The sequence below is a fragment of the Vulpes lagopus genome, chromosome 7 (assembly GCF_018345385.1).
Source record: "Vulpes lagopus strain Blue_001 chromosome 7, ASM1834538v1, whole genome shotgun sequence".
NCBI lineage: Eukaryota > Metazoa > Chordata > Mammalia > Carnivora > Canidae > Vulpes > Vulpes lagopus.
Genome location: NC_054830.1, coordinates 10,712,697 through 10,735,847, shown reverse-complemented (window position 1 = coordinate 10,735,847; position 23,151 = coordinate 10,712,697). Strand labels below are relative to the sequence as shown.

General features: G+C 38.7%; 1 protein-coding gene across 1 annotated transcript; it reads left to right on the top strand.

Annotated features, from left to right (window-relative positions):
• Window positions 1–9,735: 9,735 nt before the first annotated feature.
• LOC121495081 (olfactory receptor-like protein OLF4) lies at window positions 9,736–10,605 on the top strand. Its single transcript, XM_041762375.1, has 2 exons — window positions 9,736–10,090; window positions 10,376–10,605. Exons 1-2 carry the CDS (start codon window positions 9,736–9,738, stop codon window positions 10,603–10,605), a joined length of 585 nt encoding a protein of 194 aa, XP_041618309.1.
• Window positions 10,606–23,151: the final 12,546 nt, after the last annotated feature.

Here is a 23,151-nt window from a genome sequence, read left to right as displayed (position 1 = left end):
ATCCACGTCAAAGCAAATTGTGGGTATTTGTAATTTCTAATGGCTGAGTAATATTCCATTGTATACCACATCTTCTTTATCCATTCAACTTTTGATGGACACCGAGGCTCCTTCCACAGTTTGGCTATTGTAGACAGTGCTGCTATAAACATCGGGGTGCAGGTGTCCCGGCATTTCATTGCATCTGAATCTTTGGGGTAAATCCCCAGCAGTGCAATTGCTGGGTCGTAGGGCAGGTCTATTTTTAACTCTTTGAGGAACCTCCACACAGTTTTCCAGAGTGGCTGCACCAGTTCACATTCCCACCAACAGTGTAAGAGGTCTCCGCATCTCTCCAACATTTGTGGTTTCCTGCCTTGTTAATTTTCCCCATTCTCACTGGTGTGAGGTGGTATCTCATTGTGGTTTTGATTTGTATTTCCCTGATGGCAAGTGATGCAGAGCATTTTCTCATGTGCTTGTTGGCCATGTCTATGTCTTCCTCTGTGAGATTTCTGTTCATGTCTTTTGCCCATTTCATGATTGGATTGTTTGTTTCTTTGGTGTTGAGTTTAATAAGCTCTTTATAGATCTTGGAAACTAGCTTTTTATCTGATAGGTCATTTGCAAATATCTTCTCCCATTCTGTAGGTTGTCTTTTAGTTTTGTTGACTGTATCCTTTGCTGTGCAAAAGCTTCTTATCTTGATGAAGTCCCAATAGTTAATTTTTGCCTTTGTTTCTTTTGCCATCGTGGATGTATCTTGCAAGAAGTTGCTGTGGCCGAGTACAAAATGGGTGTTGCCTTTGTTCTCCTCTAGGATTTTGATGGAATCTTGTCTCACATTTAGATCTCTCATCCATTTTGAGTTTATCTTTGTGTATGGTGCAAGAGAGTGGTCTAGTTTCATTCTTCTGCATGTGGATGTCCTATTTTCCCAACACCATTTATTGAAGAGACTGCCTTTCTTCCAGTAGATAGTCTTTCCTGCTTTGTCGAATATTAGTTGACCATAAAGTTGAGGGTCCACTTCTGGGTTCTCTATTCTGTTCCATTGATCTATGTGTCTGTTTTTGTGTAAGTACCACACTGTCTTGATGATCACAGCTTTGTAGTACAACATGAATGCCCGGAAGTCAGTGGCATTTCTATGCACTAGCAATGAGACTGAAGAAAGCGAAATTAAGGAGTCAATCCCATTTACAATTGCACCCAAAAGCATAAGATACCTAGGAATAAACCTAGCCAAGGAGGTAAAGGATCTATACCCTAAAAACTATGGAACACCTCTGAAAGAAATTGAGGAAGACACAAAGAGATGGAAAAATATTCCATGCTCATGGATTGGCAGAATTAATATTGTGAAAATGTCAATGTTACCCAGGGCAATTTACACGTTTAATGCAATCCCTATCAAAATACCATGAACTTTCTTCAGAGAGTTAGAACAAATTATTTTAAGATTTGTGTGGAATCAGAAAAGACCCCAAATAGCCAGGGGAATTTTTTTTTTTATTTTTTTATTTATTTATTTTTTTTAGCCAGGGGAATTTTAAAAAGAAAACCATAGCTGGGGGCATCACAATGCCAGATTTCATCCTATTTTTTAAAAGCAGATTCAAAGACAAGGTATTAATGCTTCTTTAAATGTTCAGGAGAATTCTCCTGGGTGGCCATCTGGCCTTGGACTCTTGTTTGTTGGGAGAAGTTTTGATTACTGCTTTAATTTTTTTGTTAGTTATGGGTCTGTTCAGATCAACAAAACTAGAAGCTGGTTCTTTGAAAGAATTAGTAAGATCATTAAACCACTAGCCAGACTTATCAAAAAGAGAAAAGAACCAAGGAAATAACATCATGAATGAAAGAGGAGAGATCACAACCAACACTGATGAAATGCAAACAAGTATAAGAAAATATTATTAGTGATTATATGGAACATTTTAGGCAACCTTGAAGAAATGGATCCATTCATAGAAACATATAAACTCCAAAAATCAAAATAGGAAGAAACAAATGTTTTTTAAAATAGAACTTTATCAGACTTTTTAATCTTGGACAGAGCCTAGATTGGTTTTCCAATATTGATTCTTTGCTTTTCCTAGCAGCAGGACAACTGATTTAATAGGGGTCTCAATATACTCAGATTAAAATATCCATATAGGGGTGATAATGTGCCTTAGCTTACTGTTGCTGTGGTAACTAATAACCACAGACTTAGTGACTTCAAAGATCACAAAGATATTACCTTATGGTTCTGGAGATCAGAAGTCCAAAATGGTTCTCCCCGTAATAAAAATCAAATTGTCTGCATGGCTGTATTTCTGGAGACTCTAAGGAATAATCCATTTTCTTGCATTTTCCAGGTTCTAGAGATCACCTCCATCCCTTGTCCATAGTCCTGCCCTCCATCTTCAATGCCTGCCATGGCTGGCTGAGTTTTTCCTCATGTCTCATCTCTTGGACTCTTATTTCTGCCCCCCTTTTCCATTCACAGACCCTTGTAATTCTAGCTTCCTTAAGATAACGCCAGATAACCTCTGTTTTATGGTTGGATGATTATGAAACCTAATTCCTTCAATAATTCCGTTTCTCTTTTAATCTAACATTTTCACAGGTTCTGAGGATTGGGATGCAGGCATTTTTGGAAGGCTATTATTCTGCCTAACATACCATGAGACAGAAATATGCTCAAATATATGTGAAATGAAATCTGTCAGTGGAACTTCAAGGAAAACATGTTTTCTTAATGAAAAAAGAAAAATATCCTCAAAATGATCTAAAATAGATCCTACTCCTCCTGCAATATGAGTTTTCTCACATCTTTCCCCAAAGAGCACCACTTTTGACAGTAACTCATGGCTGAGAGTACTATCGTGGAAAACAAGGGATCCATCAAAGAAACTCAAGCCCAAATTGCACAATAAACACTCAATATTGAACACACTGAAGAGAGTAAGATTAAAAATTGCACTAACCACATACCCTCTATCCCAAGGCAGCACACTCAGTGCCACAGGAGATTGTCTACACCAGGGACTTTTCCCAGGGATGAATGTGAGTGTGCAAGTGAGAGCCTAGCTTCCCCAGCTGTGCAGGATGCTGCCACTGACAACCACTTCATTCCCAACCTACTCAGAAAACTGTCCCAGAGGCAGAGGGATCCTAGACTCACTTCCTATCCCAAGAGATCATTTTTGGTGTCATCAGGAGCTTTGGAAATGTGGAACAATAGTCCCTATGGATGGAATACCTGCTCAGTGTCCAGGGAATTTCCTGTGAGGCTCTAAAATATTATTAAGATCTCAGACCAAACCCTTGGATGGAATTTCTCCAGTTTATGGATAAGGGTACAAAGACTTTGCAGGTTCATTTCCTGTCCTGAGGAAAAATAGACATCTGTAAATTTGTTTGACCACCTAAAGTCAGATCTGAGGTGGGTGAGGGGATTCTGGGAGAAGAAGAACACATCTGAAATTGACACTGGACCACAGTCTTACCATACAAATATGTATACAGACCAAGAGAATAAATTGCTTTTGGCTGGTTTATTATTCTGGGCATCAAGGTGCTATAACTGGGGCCAGAGTGTTGCCAGAATCAAGGACGTTTGCTCATCCTCACCATTTCTAGGGGCTACCTGAACTTATTAGATCTTTCCCCCACACTTCTTCCTCAAAATTCTTGGATTGAATTTTTATGTTTCTCTAAGTATTGACACAAAATGGTCCTATTAATTTGGAGACCCAAAGATCATATGCTCATAGGAGACTGAACTGGAATTTGGATGCAGTTTTACATTTGTAGGGGAAAGACAATCAGATGTTGACAGCTGGCCTTGTATCATTGTTTGCCTAATTATTGTGGCTGGAGGTGAGAATAGCCTAAAGTGACATGGTCCCAAGAGGCCATAGTATGTGTTTGTGTCTATGTGTGTGTGTAACAAGAGCATTGTTACCATTTCCAATGGTATCTGCTAATATGACTCTTATATTGTAACATAAAATAACTCCCTTTTCCTAATATTTGTCAAAAATGCTAAGGGATGGGAAATGAACAGTATTAGAATCATCCATTTTGTACCTCCTTCCTGCTCTGAAATGTCTTCCACTTGCATGATCAGAGGATGCTTCATACAGGAGTCGTATATCTTGCTGGTCATGTGGATCATGGTCTCCAGTTCTTAAATTCTCCCAGAAATCCAGAAAGAAGCCCACATATGGTCACTTCCTCATAAAATCATTGGAAATAAACTTGAATAACAGAATGATCATGCCTGCTCTCCTTAAAGTCAGATCATATGCCACAAATAAAAAGCAGCATGGGATCCCTGGGTGGCGCAGCGGTTTGGTTCCTGCCTTTGGCCCAGGGCGCGATCCTGGAGACCCGGGATCGAATCCCACATCGGGCTCCCGGTGCATGGATCCTGCTTCTCCTTCTGCCTGTGTCTTTGCCTCTCTCTCTCTCTCTCTCTCTCTCTCTGTGACTATCATAAATAAATAAAAAAATTAAAAAAAAAGCAGCATGTATTCTAATTGTCCCATGAGCGTTTGCTTGGATTATTGTGTCAGTCAGCTCTTGCTGTGTAACAGGCTGTCCTTGTCAAATGGGATGTCATAATACATTTACAGTCAAATGGAATTATATGCTAGGGAGTGTTTCTGATATCTGCTGGGTCTCATGGATCAAAAGTCAGGTGTGAATCTCTAGACAGTTTTTCTAAATTCATCCATAGTGTTGTGTGGCTGTAGTGCTTTTCTAACTTAGCCGATTTGTGGACTCTTATTATTACTTTTCCATAGGTAGGTTAATCTTCTATTCAGAAAAAAATGGTTTATAATGTGAATTAGATTTAATTCCATTGTTATACATCCTTAATTAACACTTGGCTTTTTTCCCATTAGAATTGCTATATATCACCCCTTTGTAAGTAAGGATCAGCTACCTATGCTCTAGATCTTACCTGTATCCACGTACCATTTGATTTGTTCCACTGAGTTAAATCACTGGAGTATAATTACACACAATAACCTGCATATAAAACGCACACTTTGGTGAATTAAAAGACATGCACGAAAATGAAGAGTCCGCAGTGCATGTTTCTATTTGTGTATAATTAGGACTGTTACATAACTTTTATCTGCTTTGTTAGGTAATTACTAAAAATTTAAGCATCCTAAATATCATATTCCCTATTTCTGCAGGTAATGTGGGATTCTAAACATAAGTTTATATGGACATTTTGGTTAATAATAAAACGTGAGGAGCTTCCTTTTTTTACCTCAAAGAAAACATTTGAGAGTAATCATTTTGTCTTGGATATGTGTGTGTTTGCATACAATTACGTTCAAATAAGCTTACTCATACATGTAAACACACAGACACATTTATGGTTTCATCTTTTATGTTGACAGGAATCTTGAGGAAGCTGGAGAGGATAGCACTAAAAAAGAATGAAATTTTGAATTTATGTGAAATTAAAGGATTCAGAAATGCAGAAAAAGATGTAAATTACAGTGAGGGAACTTAATTTTGAACATGAGTTCCTTTCCTATGTCACTGTCTCAAAGGCCTCAGAGTCAGACCACACTCACATTTATGCCATGAGGAATTCACTGGACTAGCTGATAGGGAAAAATATAACCACATCGATTTAAAATTCCTTTTTATCTACTGTGGGCTTTTAATATAAATTGCCCTTATCCAAGGGAAGCTGGTGATTTAATTGAGAGGCTTAAACTCAGTTCCCTCAAATAATTTTGTTGACTATGTCCATATGAGATTCTCCTGCTGATGCAAAATATCCCCCCACTAGTTGCTTGAAGCAAAGATGTATGTGTTCTTACAGTTCAGGAGTAGAAGCTTGGAAGGAGTCTCATTAAGCTATTAACAACATGTCTGCAAGGGTTGAGTTCCCTCTAGAGCCTCAAGGGAGGATCTGTTTCCTTTCCAAGCGCAGTCTTTCTTGCTGGCTTTCTGCATTCCTGGGTTCATGGCTCTTCTCCACCTTCAGAGCCACAGGATAGGATTTTCAGTCTTTCTGACACCATCTCTTTTGCCTCCCACCCCCCATCAACATATGGGAACCACTGTGATTATCTAAGTCCCACCTGGGCAATTATGGCTAATCAATTTATCTTTTATTTTTTTCTTTAAAAAATTTAAATTGTTGGATAATTAACATACAGTGTTTTCTTAGTTTCAGGGGTACAATATAATGATTCAACACTTCCATACATCACCTGATGCTCATCACAACAAGTGATATATATATATATATATATATATATATATATATATATATATATATATATATATGTCTGGGCCATTTAGACATGAAAAAGGGAGATGGTTTCTCTCCAGGTTGGCCTAGTCACTGCTTCTGGCCACCTGACTGACATCTAGGGTGAAACCTCTTCCATCAGCCCTGGTGAGCAACGCTGTAGGATTATACACTGTAAGGACTGCAGCATGTACCATATATCAGCAGGAAGCATAAGAATATATAATAATATATTGTAATATATTAATACATATAATATAATATAATACATATAATATATATGTAATATATATATTACATATAATATAATATTATAATATATATATATTGTAATATATATATACATATAATATAGAATATTGGTTAGGCATAGCAAAGAATGAAATCTTGCCTTAGACTATATTTTCCATTTCTATATGTATATGATGGATAGATAAACATATATATATATATATATCTCCACATATAAATCTATCATACATTCATCTATCAATGGACACTGGGCTATTTCCATATATAAGTTATTGTAAACAATGCTGCAAATAAACATAGGGATGCATTTAGTTTTTCTAATTAATGTTTTTGTTTTCTCTGGGTAAATACTCACAAGTAAAAATACAGCATCATATGTTAATTCTATTTTTTCTTAGTACTGTATTTCACAGTGGCTTCACCAACATGCAGTTTCATCAACAGTACACAAGCGTTCCGATATCTCTAAACCTTGTTAATATTTTATCTGAAGGTAAGTTGATTAGCAACTCTGTTCAGTGTGCCACCTTAATTCTTCCTTGCTACAAATGATATTATGTGCATAGATACTGGGGATTAGGATATGCACATATTTTGGAGGCCTTTATTATGCTTTCCAAAACATTTTTTCAGAAGTATTTTAATATGTGTCATTCAAGGACTATATATAAAAGAAATAAACGCAGAATTTACACAGCCTCTAGAATGAATGAATATCCTATTCCTTCAAAGTATATTCAATGATGATTTTTAAAAAATATTTAATTTATTTATTCATGAGAGACACAGACAGAGAGAGGCAGAGACACAGGCAGAGAGAAAAGCAGGCTCCATGCAGGGAGCCTGACGTGGGACTTGATCCCAGGACCCCAGGATCATACCCTAGGCCGAAGGCAGATGCTCAACCGCTGAGTCACCAAGGCATCCCTGCAATGATGATTTTTGGCTTGGAGACCTAAAATTACCTACACCTAACTCTAACACAGGATCACAGCCTTGCTAATTAAAGAGTGGTCGGTCCTCAGCTGGACCCAAACATCAACAGCAACTGAGAGCTTGTCAAAAGGCAGAATCTTTGGGCCACCTGGACTTGTGACCAGATTCTGTATTTGTAGTGGAATCCATGTGGATTCATGTACAAGTTGTAGATAATTTGAAGTTGGAGAAGTGCTGGTCCAGAAAAGGTTTTCTCACTTGTTCCCTTTGACATTTGGGACAGTGTAGCCCTATTTTTGGAGGACGCTTTCTTGTGAATGTAGGTGTTTAGAGCATCAGACATTACCAGGCATCTCCAGGGGAAAATTCATTTCTGGTTGAGAACCACTGCTCCAGAGCTTGAGAACTAGAAGCATCCTGAGAGAATGACACCTCAAAGCTCACCACATACTTGAGCATTAACTTGGGGCAGATCACTATATGTAACCAAGTGCCACTCCTGCATGGAGAATGGAGCTGAGAAATGTACTTTCTCAGGGATAACACATTTTCAAGAACAAAATCAAACAATTCCTATGAGGTGTCAGGATAGGTGATAGCTCTCAGAAAGGCCTAGGAATATCACTTAGAATTAATAAACATTTTACAACAAGGGACAGGTGACAGCTTTTAACTTGAGATGGAGAAATTCCTAATTGTAATGGCAAATGTGTCTTTAAGTCATTGTGTGTAGTGGCCAAGGTATATTATCATAGGAACCCACTTCTCCACTTTCTTGAAAAGAATAATAGAGCCTATCTGGAGATAGCAGGCCTGGGTCCCCACCACATATCAGTGCTTTGAAGATCAAGAGACCTAACCCAGGTAGATTACTCAGTCATAGACTTGGAGAAAATTATAACTTTGAGGTGGAATAAGATCCTAGGGGATTCACACATCAGGAAGACAGCATGTTCAGGGAAAGGGAGTTAAAAAAAAAAAAACCTCAGTGGAGTCACTACTTCTGAATGGGTCTCTTGGGAACAGAGGTTCATTAGAACAATTTCCTTTGTGTACAAAACAGTTTTCCTCTAGGGAACCATGTTGGAGTAACAAGAGTAAGTGTATCCAATGAGCAGACACAGGGAGCTGTAAATATCTCATCTCCAGTGCCTCAGCCCCTGCAACTTTGGACAGGAAGGGCCATGCTCCTTGTCTGGTTGTTATATTATATATTATAATTATATATTATATCATATATTGATATATTAATTATATATATTATTATTTTAATTATATATTAATTATAAATATATTGCATCTTTTTTTCTTCAGGTCTAGGATTAGAGTTAGGGTTAGTGTTACAGTTATGTTTAGGGTCAGAGTGAGGGTATGTGCATGGTATCTTGCATTTCAGGGACCCCTCCAGAGGGTTAGGCCTTGATTAGGGTTAGGCATTAAGGTTGGGACTAGGGTTAGGGTTTGGGTATGTGTCTAGCATCCTGAAGTTCAGATACCTCTTCAGAAAATAATACCCCAGATTTCTGCTGGGGTGAAAAAAAAGCACAGCCATCAACTGAGTAGAGGCAAGAGGGGATTCGAAGGTCTAAATTCTCTTTAAATAGATATCCAATTGTTCCTTCTGCTTTTATCTCTAACTTCGAGCAATTTAAAAAATATTGCCAGTTGTTTAATATTTGGGTTCCACTTCAGAATAACTAGGCTGGGGATGCCTGGGTGGCTCAGCAGTTGAGCGTCTGCCTTTGGCTCAGAGTGTGATCCTGGAGTCCTGGGATTGAGTTCCACATCTAGTTCCCCACATGGAGCCTGCTTCTCCCTCTGCTGTGTCTCTTCCTCACCCTCTGACGAGAAGGCACAACAGAATTCTAGAGACATATGTTCTTTAGTACTCTAGACTCCTTGCTTAACAATTGGTAAGCACTCAATTTATAATCTTTAAAATTGGAAGGATATCTCATTAAAACTGTAGAATATATAAACCATTAAGGGAAAGAGTGTTGGAAGAAAAATTGGATAACTAAGATGACATGGGAATCTCCTACAGGGGATGATACACATACATAGAATACTAAAATAAATTTCTGGATGGCAAAATATAAAATGTAAGATTTCAAATATGTGAATAATGCAAGTTTGTATGAAAATCAGTCAAGCTATTTTGTTCTTTCCCAGAAGTCACCTCCACCACATGGAATCAGGAAATGATACACAAATTTCTGAATTTTTTTCTTCTGGGATTTTCAGAGGAACCAGAACAGCAGCCCCTCATATTCGGGCTTTTCTTCTCCATGTACCTCATCACTGTGTTTGGAAACATGCTCCTCATCCTGGCCGTCATCTCTGACTCCCATCTCCACACCCCCATGTACTTCTTCCTTGCCAACCTGTCCTTTGTAGACATTTGTTTCACCTCCACCACTATTCCCAAGATGCTGTGGAACATCCAGACTCAGAGCAAAGTCATCACCTATGCAGGCTGCATCACTCAGATGTACTTTTTCACCCTCTTTGCTGTGTTGGATGTCTTTCTCCTGAGTGTAATGGCCTATGACCGGTATGTGGTCATCTGTCACCCCCTGCACTACATGGTCATCATGAACCCCCTCCTCTGTGGACTGCTGGTTCTGGTGTCCTGGATCATGTGTATTCTGAACTCCTTGTTACAAAGTTTAATGATGTTGCGGCTTTCCTTCTGTACACACCTGCATATCCCCCACTTTTTCTGTGAACTCAACGAAATGGTCCAACTTGCCTGTTGTGATACATTTCTTAATAACTTGGTGATGTATTTTGCAGCTCTCCTGCTGGGAGGTGGTGCTTTTGCTGGGATCCTTTACTCTTACTCTAAGATCGTTTCCTCCATATGTGGAATCTTATCAGCTCAGGGCAAGTATAAAGCATTTTCCACCTGTGCATCTCACCTATAAGTTGTATGTTTATTTTATTGTACAATGCTTGGTGTGTACCTTAGCTCTGCTGCTCCCCAGAGCTCCCACGCAAGCGCAGTAGCCTCGTTGATGTACATGGTGGTCACGCTCATGCTGAACCCCTTCATCTACAGCTTGAGGAACAGAGACATAAAGAGGGCTCTGAAAAGAATTGTTAGGGTTCCAGTGATACCAGGGCCAATCGTCCCAGGTCTGAAGAAGTGCCCATGATTGCAGGGCTCACAGTCACAGAACCAGGATCTGCTATTATTTGATCAGGCTGTGGAAGTAGAATCTGCTGCTTATATTTATTTCCTGGAACTTCCATTTGTATGATTTCAACATATCCATACATTTAAGTAACTCACTTTATTAAGCTTCTGCTCTGTCTGATATACAAACAATTTCCTCTTTGTCCACTTTCCAGACATTCCCAGTGTTTTCCCCAATCTTGGATCACAAATGCCTAGAAATTTCTGTATCTTACATTGGACATATTGGATTTCTTTTTTTAAAAAGATTTTATTTATTTATTAGAAAGAGAGAGAGAGAGAGAGAGAGAGAGAGAGAGAGAGAGAGAGAGAGGCAGAGGGAGAAGCAGGCTCCACGCAGGGAGCCTGAGGTGGGACTTGATCCTGGGTCTCCAGGATCATGCCCTGGGCTAAAAGCAGCACTAAACTGCTGAGCCATCCAGGCTGCCCTATGTTGGATTTCTTAAAGATAATTTCATTTAAAATAACTATATCATGCCAAGTAAATTTTCCCTACTAGATTTCCCAAAAGAATAATCATGGGTTGTGTTATTCTTATGGAAAAAGAACTATACTAAGAAAAGAAAAAAAAAAAAAAAAAGAAAAAGAACTATGCTTAGCCACTAGGCTTTTACATAATTTTACTGTGGATAAAAATACAAAAACCCAGTTTTCACCTTGAGCTTGTCAATCTATTTACATCACTACTTTCACTCCTCTTCCTGATAATGTGGACTCTAACATTGTTCTGTTTAGGACTCAGGCTACTGACAGGGATGCTCAGGCTAGAAAAGCTTGGGCACTCCCTTGTACCCATGTGCTTGTGTACCTTCCCACAGAGACTTCTCTGAGCCTCTTCTGTGGCTGCACCTGCCCTTTGCCTCTTATTGTGATTGCAGTGCATGCCTCAGCAACACCTATCAGAAAACTCTAACAAAACCAGGTTTATTATTCACAGGTCCTGGGTGATACATGGGCTGCCCAAAGGCCATTTGGGGAGATCTCAGGGCAGGTTGGGGAGAGGCATTGAGAGAGAGAGAGAGAGACTGAGGTATCTATCTTCACTGGAGTCCATGGGTATGGTGGCTGGGAGTCTGTGGGCTTATTTTTTATTGGAGAATTTAAAACATGGGTGGAATTGGAGGATGGGCAAAATTGACAAAGGAGAGTGGAAATGGAGTTATAGAATGAATTAGGTCATAGGAATGGGAAAGTACAGCTTAGGGAATACAGTCAATGATATTGTACTAGTGATGTAATGGGCCATAGGGCAATTAGAATTGGGGTGAACACAGCATAAGGTCTAGAGGAGTTGAATTACTATGTTGTACTTCTGAAACTAATGTAATATTGTGTGTCAATATACTCAAATAAAAAATTAAAGAGAAAGTAATAAAATATTTTCCTACAGAGCTTAAAAATAATAACAACAAAACCATACAAAGAGCACACTAATATAATTTGGTACAGAAAGGGAAAAATAGAGTCACTCATGATAGTTATCTAGATTACCAGGGCTTTCTAAAGGGGTGCTTCCTGGATGCAGTGGCCTCAGAGCTTATATAATAATTATGTGATACATACAACTGGCAATATGTTAATTTGAATTACTGTCTTTGAAATGGATGCCTCAGAAATCAAAATCATAATTTCAGGCATGTACATTACAATCAAAAAGCTTAATGTCAGCCACTTACTCTACAAACCTGCTACTGTGTTTCCTAACTGGTCTCCTGCTTTAATTCTGTGATTCAGTTTAGTGTCCAGAAAGCCATCCATAGTCACTGCAAACACTGATTAGCAAGTATATATCTTCCAGTGGAATCTACATGGAAAGACAAATTTGAAGAAATACATTGTTCTAATGCATTCTTAGCATTAGAGATGTCCACAAACATGAGAAAGCAAAATTTCATTACACCCATCTTACTATGCAAAGCATTTCTGTTTAATGCTGTGCACGTATTTGTGGAAGCATAGAATATTAGTGTCAAAGACTGAAGAGATTTATTCATTGGGGTGAAGGGTTGATAGTGTCATATATATTTATTACCGAATTATCTTCTGTTTCTACTTGAAAACTTCCAATGCTACCTGTTAATCTGACTCTTCCTATTCTCACACGAATAAGCCCCCTTTCCTAATATTTGTCACAAATGCTAAGGGATGGCAATGAACAATACCAACATTATCCATTTCATACCTCCTTCCTTCTCTGAAATTCCTTCTTCCTGCATGACCAGAGGATGCTTCACAGGAGAGCTGGATGTCCTGCTGGTCATGTGGTTCAGGGTCACCGGTTCTTCTGCACAAATGTGCATGTCCTTCAAACTCTCCCAGTGCTCCAGAAGGGAGGCCACATATAGTCACTTGTTTGTAAAGACATCAGAAATAAACTTGAATAATGGAATTATCATGCCGTCTCTCCTTAATGTCAGATCATATATCCAAAGCAAGAAACAGCACATATTCTAATTGCCTCATGCATGTTTGCTTTGATTATTATGTCAGTCAGCTATTGTTCTATAACAGGTTTTCCTTGTCAAATGGGATATCATAATGGAATTACAATCAAAGGGAATTATATGCTGGGAGCATTTCTGATCTCTTCTGGGTCCTCATGGATCTGGAGTCAGGTGAAAATCTCTACATTGTGTTTCTAAGTCTCATCCATGGTATTGTGTGTGGCTACAGTGGTGTTGCATGTGGCTATAGTGCTCTTCTGTTTCAGTCAACTTATGGTTAGATTACTATGTTTCTATATGTAAGTTGATCTATTTATAGATAGAAATTAGTTTACCATGTAAATTACTTAAATTTAATTACACTATTCATATAGTCATATTAACGCTTGGCTTTCTTCCCCATTAGAAGTGCTGTCTCCCACTCTTCTCTTTTTAAAGATATTATTTATTTATTTGAGAGAAAGACCATGAGCAGGGGGAGGGGAAAAAGGAGAAGTAGACTCCCCACTGAGCAGGGAGACTGATCCAGAACTCGATCCCAGGACTCTGAGATCATGACCTGAGCAAAAGGCAGTCATTTAACTACCTGACCCACCGAGGTGCCCCCTTCCACCTCTCTTAAGTGATAGTTAGCTACCTATGTTTTAGATCCAACCTGCAGCCATGCACCATTAGTTTTTTTTCCACTGAATAAATCACTGGAGAATAATTATACACAATAACCGGCATGAGTAAAGTGTACACTTTGATGAATTAAAGGAACTCCACAAAAATGAAGAGTATGTAGTGCAAGTTTCTATTTGTGTAAAATTAAACACTGTCACATGAGTTTTAACTGCTTCGTTAGGGGATTTTTATTTTTTAAGAGGCTCCACACGCTTCATGGAGCCCAGTGTGGGGCTTGAACTCACAACCTGACATCAAAACCTGAGCTGAGGGGCACCTGGGTAGCTCAGTTGTTGAGCACCTGCCTTTGGCTCAGGCTGTGATTCCAGGATCTGGGATGGAGTCCTGCATCGGGCTCCCTGCAGAGAGCCTGCTTCTCCCTCTGCCTATGTCTCTGCCTCTCTCTGTGTGCCTCTCATGAATAGATAAAATCTGAAGAAAAAAAACCCCAAAAACCTGATCTGAGATCAAGAGTTGGACACTTAACTGAGCCACTGAGGTGCCCCAGTGCTTTATTAGGTAATTTCTAAAAATTTAAGGAGCCGGAGCCTTGGTATCCTTATTTCTGAGGGCAGTGTTGCATACTGAACATAACTCCATGTGGTTATTGTGAGGATGAATGACACGTGTGGAACTTCCTTTCTTACCTCAAAGGTAAGGGTAAGGGTAAAAGTTGTGCATTGTGTATGTATGTGTTTGTATACATTTTCTTTTACATAAGCTCACTCATATAGGTACACATACATTTATGATTTCATCATTTATGTTGAAAGGAAAACTTCCAGGAAGTTGGAAAGGGTACCATGATGAGAATGAATATTTGAATCAACATGAAATAAAAAGATGCAGAAATATAGCCACAAAGATGTAAATTACAATGAGTGACCTTGATTTTGATCCTGAGTTCCTTTTCTGTGTCACTGCCTCAAGGGCCTCAGAGTCAGACCATGCTCACATTTTATATCATGAGGATTTCACTGTCCTAGCTGATGGGGAAGTGTACCTCCAAATAAAAATAAATTTTCCTTTCTACCTACTGTGGGTTTCAACTTAAAATGCCCATTCCCAAGAGAAGCTGATGGATGAATGAAGATTGTATTCAGTTTCCTCAAATAATTCAAATAATTCTGTTGATTATGTCCATATGATGTTCCTCCTGCTGCTGTAAAATATCGCTACACTAGTTGCTTAAAACAAACACATGCTCTTAGAATTCTGGAGAGAGAAAGCTGGAAAGGAGTCTCACTGGGCTAATAACAACATCTCTGCAGGGTCGAGTTCCTTCTAGAGGCTCAAGGGAGGGAGGATCTGTTTCCTTTCCAATTCCAGTCTCTGTTGCTGGCCACCTGCATTCCTGGGCTCACGGCTCTTCTCCACCTTCAGGGTCAGCAGGGTAGGATTTTCAAAGTCTCTCTGACACCAACTCTTTTGTCTCCCTTGTCAAAATTTGGAAAACCATTGTTATTACCTTTGTCCCACCTGGGCAGTCATAGCTAATCTTTTTATCTTAATGGCAGCTGATTAGCAACCTTGTTCAATCTGCTGCTTAATTTCCCCATGCTCTAGAACTTTCAAAACTTTTCATAAGTACTGATTAGGATGTGGGCATATTTGGTAAGCCTTTATTCTGTCTTATATTTTTTAAATATTTAAAAATTTTTATTTTTTTTATTGAAGTTCGATTTACCAACATATAGTATACCACTCACTACTCATTCCATCAAGCGTCCTCCTCAGTTCGGTTTTCTAAAAAGTTTTTTCAAAAGTGTATTGTTTTCAATGTACAACATAGTCATTTGAGAAGTTCATACATTATGCTCTGCTCACCATAATTATAGCTCCCATATGTCCCCATACAAATCTATTACAAGGTACTGACTGTATTCCGTATGCTGTAACTTTTATTCCTGTGACATATCATTTCATATCTGGAAACCTGTATCTCCCACTGTTGGACTCCTGAAATTTTTTGTATATTTTTTATTGGAGTTTTATTTGCCAATATAGAGTGTAATATCCAGTGCTCACCCCATCAAGTGCCCTCTTCAGTGCCCATCACCTGGGCACCCCATCCTACTGCCCACCTCGCCTTCCACTACCCCTTGTTCATTTCCCAGAGTTAGGAGTCTCTCATACTTTGTCACCCTCTCTGATTTTTCCCTCTCATTTTCTCTCCTTTCCCCTATAAGGCCTTAAACTATTTTTTATATTCCCAGTATGATTGAAACCATATGATGATTGTCCTTCTCGGATTGACTTACTTCACTCAGCATAATACCCTCCATTTCCATTCATGTCAAAGAAAATGGTGGGTATTTGTTGTTTCCAATGGCTGAGTAATATTCCATTATACATATATTTAATTTATTTCATATATATATATATATATATACACACACATATACATACCACATCTTCTTTATCCATTCATCTTTCGAGGGACACCGAGGCTCCTTCCACAGTTTGGCTATTGTGGTCATTGCTGCTATAAACATGGGGGTAAAGGTGCCTTGGTCTCTCACTCCATTTGTATCTTTGGGGTAAATCCCCAGCAGTGCAATTACTGGGTCATAGGGCAGATCTATTTTTAACTCTTTGAGGAACCTCCACACAGTTTTCCAGAGTGGCTGTACCAGTTCACATTCCCACCAACAGTGCAAGAGGGTTCCCCTTTCTCTACATCCTCTCCAACATTTGTGGTTTCCTGGCTTCTTAATTTTACCCATTCTCAGTGATGTGAGGTGGTATCTCATTGTGGTTTTGATTTGTATTTCTCTGATGGCCAGTGATGTGAAGCATTTTCTCATGTGCTGGTTGACCATGTATATGTCTTCCTCTGTGAGATTTCTGGTCATGTCTTTGCCCATATCAGGATTGGATTGTTTGTGTCTTTGGTGTTGAGTTTAATAAGTTCTTTATAGATCTTGGATACTATCCCTTTATCCGATAGGTTATTTGCAAATATCTTCTCCCATTCTGTAGGTTGTCTTGTAGTTTTGTTGACTGTTTCTTTTGCTGTGCAAAAACTTCTTATCTTGATGAAGTCCCAATAGTTCATTTTTGCTTTTGTTTCTCTTGCCTTCATAGATGTATCTTGCAAGAAGTTGCCGTGGCCAAGTTCAAAAAGGGTGTTGCCTGTGTTCTCTAGGATTTTGATGGAATGTTGTCTCACATTTAGGTCTTTCATTCATTTTGAGTTTATCTTTGTGTGTGGTGCAAGAGAATGGTCTAGTTTCATTTTCTGTATGTGGCTATCCAATGTTCCCAGCACCATTATTGAAGAGATTGTCCTTTTTCCAGTGGATAGTCTTTCCTGCTTTGTCAAATATTAATTGACCATAGAGTTGATGTCCCACTTCTGGTTTCTCCAATCTGTTCTATTGATATATGTGTCTGTTTCTGTTCCAGTACCACACTCTTTTGATGATCACAGCTTTGTAGTACAACTTGAAATCTGGCATTGTGATGCCCCTTACTCTGGCTTTCTTTTACAATATTCCCCTGGCTATTCAGGGTCTTTTCTGATTCCACACAAATCTTAAGATGATTTGTCCAACTCTCTGAAGAAAGTCCATGGTATTTTGATAGGGATTGCATTAAACGTGTAAATTGCCCTGGGTAGCATTAACATTTTCACAATATTAATTCTTCCAATCCGTGAGCATGGAATATTTTTCCATCTCTTTGTGTCTTCCTCAATTTCTTTCATAAGCGTTCCGTAGTTTTTAGGGTATAGATCCTTTACCTCTTTGGTTAGGTTTATTCCTAGGTATCGTACACTTTTGGGTGCAATTGTAAATGGGATTCACTCCTTAATTTCTCTTTCTTCAGTCTCATTGTTAGTGTATAGAAATGCCACTGATCTGGGCATTGATTTTGTATCCTGACACACTGCCAAATTACTATATGAGTCCTAGCAATCTTGGGTGGAGTCTTTTGGGTTTTCTATGTGCAGTACCATGTTCATCTGCGAAGAGGGAGAGTTTGACTTCTTCTTTGCCAATTTGAATGCATTTTATTTCTTTTTGTTGCCTGATTGCTGAGGCTAGGACTTCTAGTACTATGTTGAATAGCAGTGGTGAGAGTGGACATCCCTGTCTTGTTCCTGATCTTAGGGGAAAGGCTCCCAGTGCTTCCCCATTGAGAATGATATTTGCTGTGGGCTTTTCCTAGATGGCTTTTAAGATGTTGAGGAATGTTCCCTTTATCCCGAAACTCTGAAGAGTTTTGATCAGGAATGGATGCTGTTTTTTGTCAAATGCTTTCTCTGCATCTATTGAGAGGATCATATGGTTCTTGTTTTTTCTCTTTCTGATATGATCTATCACATTGATTGTTGAACCAACGTTGCATTCTGGGGATGAACATGGTCCCACTTGGTCAAGTGAATAGTCTTCTTAATGTATTTTGGATCCTATTGGCTAGTATCTTGTTGAGAATTTTTGCATCTGTGTTCATCAGGGATATTGCTCTATAATTCTCCTTTTTGGTGGCGTGTTTGTCTGTTTTTGGAATTAAGGTGATGCTGGCCTCATAAACTGAGTTTGGAAGTATTCCGCTCCTTCCTATCTTTCAGAACAGCTTTAGTAGAATAGGTATTATTTCTTCTTTAAACATTTGATAGAATTCACCTGGGAAGCTATCCGGCCCTGGACTTTTGTGTCTTGGATGACTGCTTCAATTTCCTCCCTGGTTATCAGCCTGTTCAGGTTTTCTATTTCTTCCTGTTCCAGTTTTGGTAATTATGTGGTTTTCCAGAAATGCATCTATTTCTTCTAGATTGCCTTATTTATTGGCGTTTAGCTGCTCATAATAAGTTTTTTTTTTTTTGATTTTCTATTTCTTCTTTTTTTTTTTTAATTAACTTTTATTGGTGTTTAATTTACCAACATACAGAAAAACACCCAGTGCTCATCCCGTCAAGTGTCCACCTCAGTGCCCGTCACCCATTCCCCTCCAACACCCGCCCTCCTCCCCTTCCACCACCCCTAGTTCGTTTCCCCGAGTTAGGAGTCTTTATGTTCTGTCTCCCTTCCTGATATTTCCCAACATTTCTTTTCCCTTCCTTTATATTCCCTTTCACTATTATTCATATTCCCCAAATGAATGAGAACATACACTGTTTGTCCTTCTCCGATTGACTTATTTCATAATAAGTTTTTAAAATCTTTTGTATTTCCTTGGTATTAGTAGTGATCTCTCGTTTCTCATTCATGATTTTATTAATTTGAATCTTTTCTCTCTTCTTTTTAATAAGGCTGGCTAATGGTTTATCTATCTTATTAATTCTTTCAAAAAACGAACTCCTGGTTTTGTTAATGTGTTCTACAGTTCTTCTGGTCTCTATTTCATTGAGTTTTGCTCGAATTTTATTAACTTTCTTCTTATGCTTAGTGTAGGTTTGATTTGCTGTTCTTTCTCCAGTTTTTTTAGGTGCAAGGTTATCTTGTGTATTTGAGTTTTTTCCAGTTTTTTGAGGGATGTTTGTATTGCGATGTACTTCCCTTTTAAGACTGCTTTTGCGGTATCCCAAATATTTTTAATGGTTATATCTTCATTCTCGTTAGTTTCCATGAATCTTTTTAATTCTTCTCTAATTTCCTAGTTGACCCATTTTCTTTTTTTAGGATGCTCTTTAACCTCAACGTGCCTGAATTTCCTCCAAATTTCTTCTTTGATTGAGTTCTGGTTTTAAAGCATTGTGGTCTGAAAATATGCAGGGCACAATCTCAATCTTTTGGTATTGGTTGAGACCTGATTTGCGACCCAGCATGTGTTCTATTCTGGAGAAAGTTCCATGTGCACTTGAGAAGAATGTGTATTCAGTTGCGTTTGGATGCAAAGTTCTGTATATACTGTGAAATCCATCTGGTCCAGTGTATCATTTAAAGCTCTTGTTTCTTGGATGATGTTGTGCTTAGAAGATCTGTCATTTGCAGAAAGTTCCATGTTGAATTCTCTTACTACTAGTGCACCATTATCTAAGTATTTCTTTACTTTGGTTATTAATTGATTGATACACTTGGCAGCTCCCACATTATGGGCATAAATTTTTATGATTTTTAGGTCCTCTTGTTGGATAGATCCTTGTAGTTTGATATAGTGTCCCTCTTCATCTCCTACTAGAGTCTTTGGGATAAAATTTTATTTATCTGACATGAGGATTGCTTCCCTAGCTTTCTTTTGAGGACCATTTGAATGGTAAATAGTTCACCCTTTCATTTTCAAGCTGGAGGTGTCCTAGGGTCTAAAATGAGTCTCTTGTAGACAGCAAATAGATGGGTCTTGCTTTTTTATCCAGTCTGAAACACTGCATCTTTTGATGCAATCATTTAGTCCATTCATGTTCAGAGTTACTATTGAAAGATATGAATTTAGTGTCATCATAATACCTATTCAGTCCCTGGTTTTGTGGATTGTTTCTTTGGATTTCCTCTTTCTTTTACAGGGTCCCCCTTAATATTTCTTGCAGAGCTGTTTGGAGGCCACATATTCTTTCAGTTTCTGCCTATCTTGGAAGCTCTTTATCTCTCCTTCTATTCTGAATGACAGCCTTGCTGGATAAAGTATTCTTGGCTGCATGTTCTTCTCAGTTAGTATCCTTAATATATCCTGCAAGCCCTTTTTGGCTTGCCAGGTCTCTGTGGATAGGTCTGCTGTTAATCTAATATTTCTCCCTATAAGTTAGAGATCTCTTGTCTCTTGCTGTTTTAAGGGTTTTCTCTTTATCTTTGGAATTTGCAATTTTCACTATTAATTGTTGAGGTGTTGAATAGTTGTTTTTTTTTTTTGGGGTGGGGGACCTCTCTATCTCCTGGACCTGAATGACAGTTTCTCTCCTCAAATTAGAGAAGTTCTCAACTATGATTGAGAATGATTTGTTCAAATATGCTTTCTGGTACTCTGTCCCTCTCGGCGCTTTCTGGAACCCCAATTATATGTAGATTTTTCCTTCTGAGGCTATCATTTATTTCCCTAACCTTTCCTCATGGTCTTTTAATTGTTTTTCTCGTTTCTCCTCAGCTTCCTTCCTTGCCATCAACTTGTCTTCTATGTTGCTCACTCTTCTACCTCATTAACCCTCAGCATTAGGACCTCCAGTTTAGGTTGCATCTCATTTAATTGACGTTGAATTTCGGTCTGATTAGATCTAAATTCTGCAATCATGAGGTTTCTTCAATCCTTTATGCTTTTTTCCAGAGCCACAGTAGCTTTATAATTGTGATTCTGATTGGCTCTCTGACATTGAATTGTAATCCAAATTCTGCAACTCTGTGGCAGAGAGTAGTTTCTGATTCTTTCTTCTGTGGTGTGTACTCCTGAAATTTATGTAACCTTGCTTGTCAATTCTATTACAAAACATTATAATATATAAATATATTTAAAAATCCCCCAAAAAACAAGTGCATTATTTTGTGTCGCTCATGGGCCTGTATAAAAAAGAAACAAACATAGAATTTATGCAGCCTCTAGAATGAGGGGATGTACTATTCCCTCAAAAGTACATACAACCACAGTTTTTGGTGCAGAAGACATAAAACTACCTACACTTATCTCCAACACAGGATCACAGTCTTGATAATCAAAGTGGCCCACAGACTAGAATCTGACCATCAACATCACCCAGGAGCTTGCTAGAAATGCAGAATCTCTGGGGCCCAGGACCTGTGATCAGATTCTGCATTAGTAGTATGATCTGTGTGGATGCACGGATATGTTGTAAAAATTGAACTTGGAGAAGTGCTGGTTTAGAATACATTTTCTCACTTTTCCTTCTGACATTTGGGGCAGTGTAATTCCATTTTTGGAGGATGCTTTCTTTTGGATGTAGACATTAGAGCATTAGACATTACCAGGAATCCCTAGAGGAAAACTCATTTCTGGCTGAGAACCATTGCTCCAGAGCTTGAAAACTGGAAGGATCCTGGGAAAATTACACTCAATGCCCATCACATACTTGAACATTAAGTTGGGGTAGATCACTAGATGCCACCACGTGCTACTCTTGCATGGAGAATGGAGCTGAGAAACGTACTTCCTCAAGGACTTCCTCAATTTTATGTTTACCAAAATAAACATGTTATATAAATTGAACAACCACTATAAGGTTCTCAGTACAAGTGATAGCATATACAGAGACCTAGGTATACCTCTTTATATTAAGAAATGTTGTATAATGAAGGACTAAATGACAGCTCTGATCTTGTGATAAAGAAATCCCTAATTGTACCAGCAAAAATACATTAAAAAAGTGGTCTCCAAACTCATCTTGGAGCCCATGCAGGGCTTGAACTCACAACCCTGAGATTAAGAGTTGGGCACTTAACCCACAGAGCCACCCAGTTGCCTCTTATAATGGCAAAATTGTCGTGATGTTAATGTGTTTAGTGCCAAATGTTTATTATCAAGAATCTGAAAGCAATTAAAAGCAAAAAGTTAAACAAAAATCCACATTGCTCTTTTACAGCTTGGCTACAGAGCTGAGCTGAGATGTCCAGTGACAGATGAATGGATAAAGAAGCTGTCACACACACACACACACACACACACACACACTGGAATATTGCTCAGCCATCAGAAAAGATGAATACTTACCATTTATATCAAAATGGTTGGAACTGGAGGGTATTATGCTGAATGAAATAAGTCAATAAGAGAAACACAATTATCATATGATTTCACTTATATGTGGAATATAAGAGACAGAGCAGAGGATCATAGGGAAAGGGGGGGAAAACTGAATGGTAAGTCATCAGAGAGGGAGAAAAACTATGAGAGACCCTAGGAAAAAACTGAGGATGCTGGAAGGAGGTAGGTAGGGGGGGAATGGGGTGACTGGGTGATGGGCATTAAGGAGGGCCTGTGATGTGTGTGATGAGGACTGAGTGCTATACGAAACTGATACATTGTTGAGCACTACATCTGAATCTGATGATGTACTACTATATGTTAGCTAATTGAATTCAAATAAAAAATTGCTGCACTATTGCTTCAATAAAGCTTATTTTTTTCATGGAAATAAATTTATCCTTTGGGGGATTTCCTCTCCACATTGTGTCAAGAAAAAAAAAGTTTTAATCCAGAGGATGATCTAGTTGTGGAGTCAGGAAGGGGATGAGGGGCACCCAGCAGGGATGGACCATCAAGTTAAGGCTGGAAGGTAGGTTGTTGTGTCTCTGGGTGCTGCTGGGTGGGGAGGTCTCCCTGGAAGGGGGAGAGCTCAGCCTTCTCCTGACTGACCTGGGACTTCAACCCTTAAAGTAACTTTTTTCTTCCCTTCCACAAATGTCCTCTCCTCCCTTCTCAGCCTTTTGTTTCAAGAACCCAGTAACCACCCTGAAGAGTGACAAAGGAGCTCTTGACACAATTCCTGCCAAAACCAACTAGACCCTCTA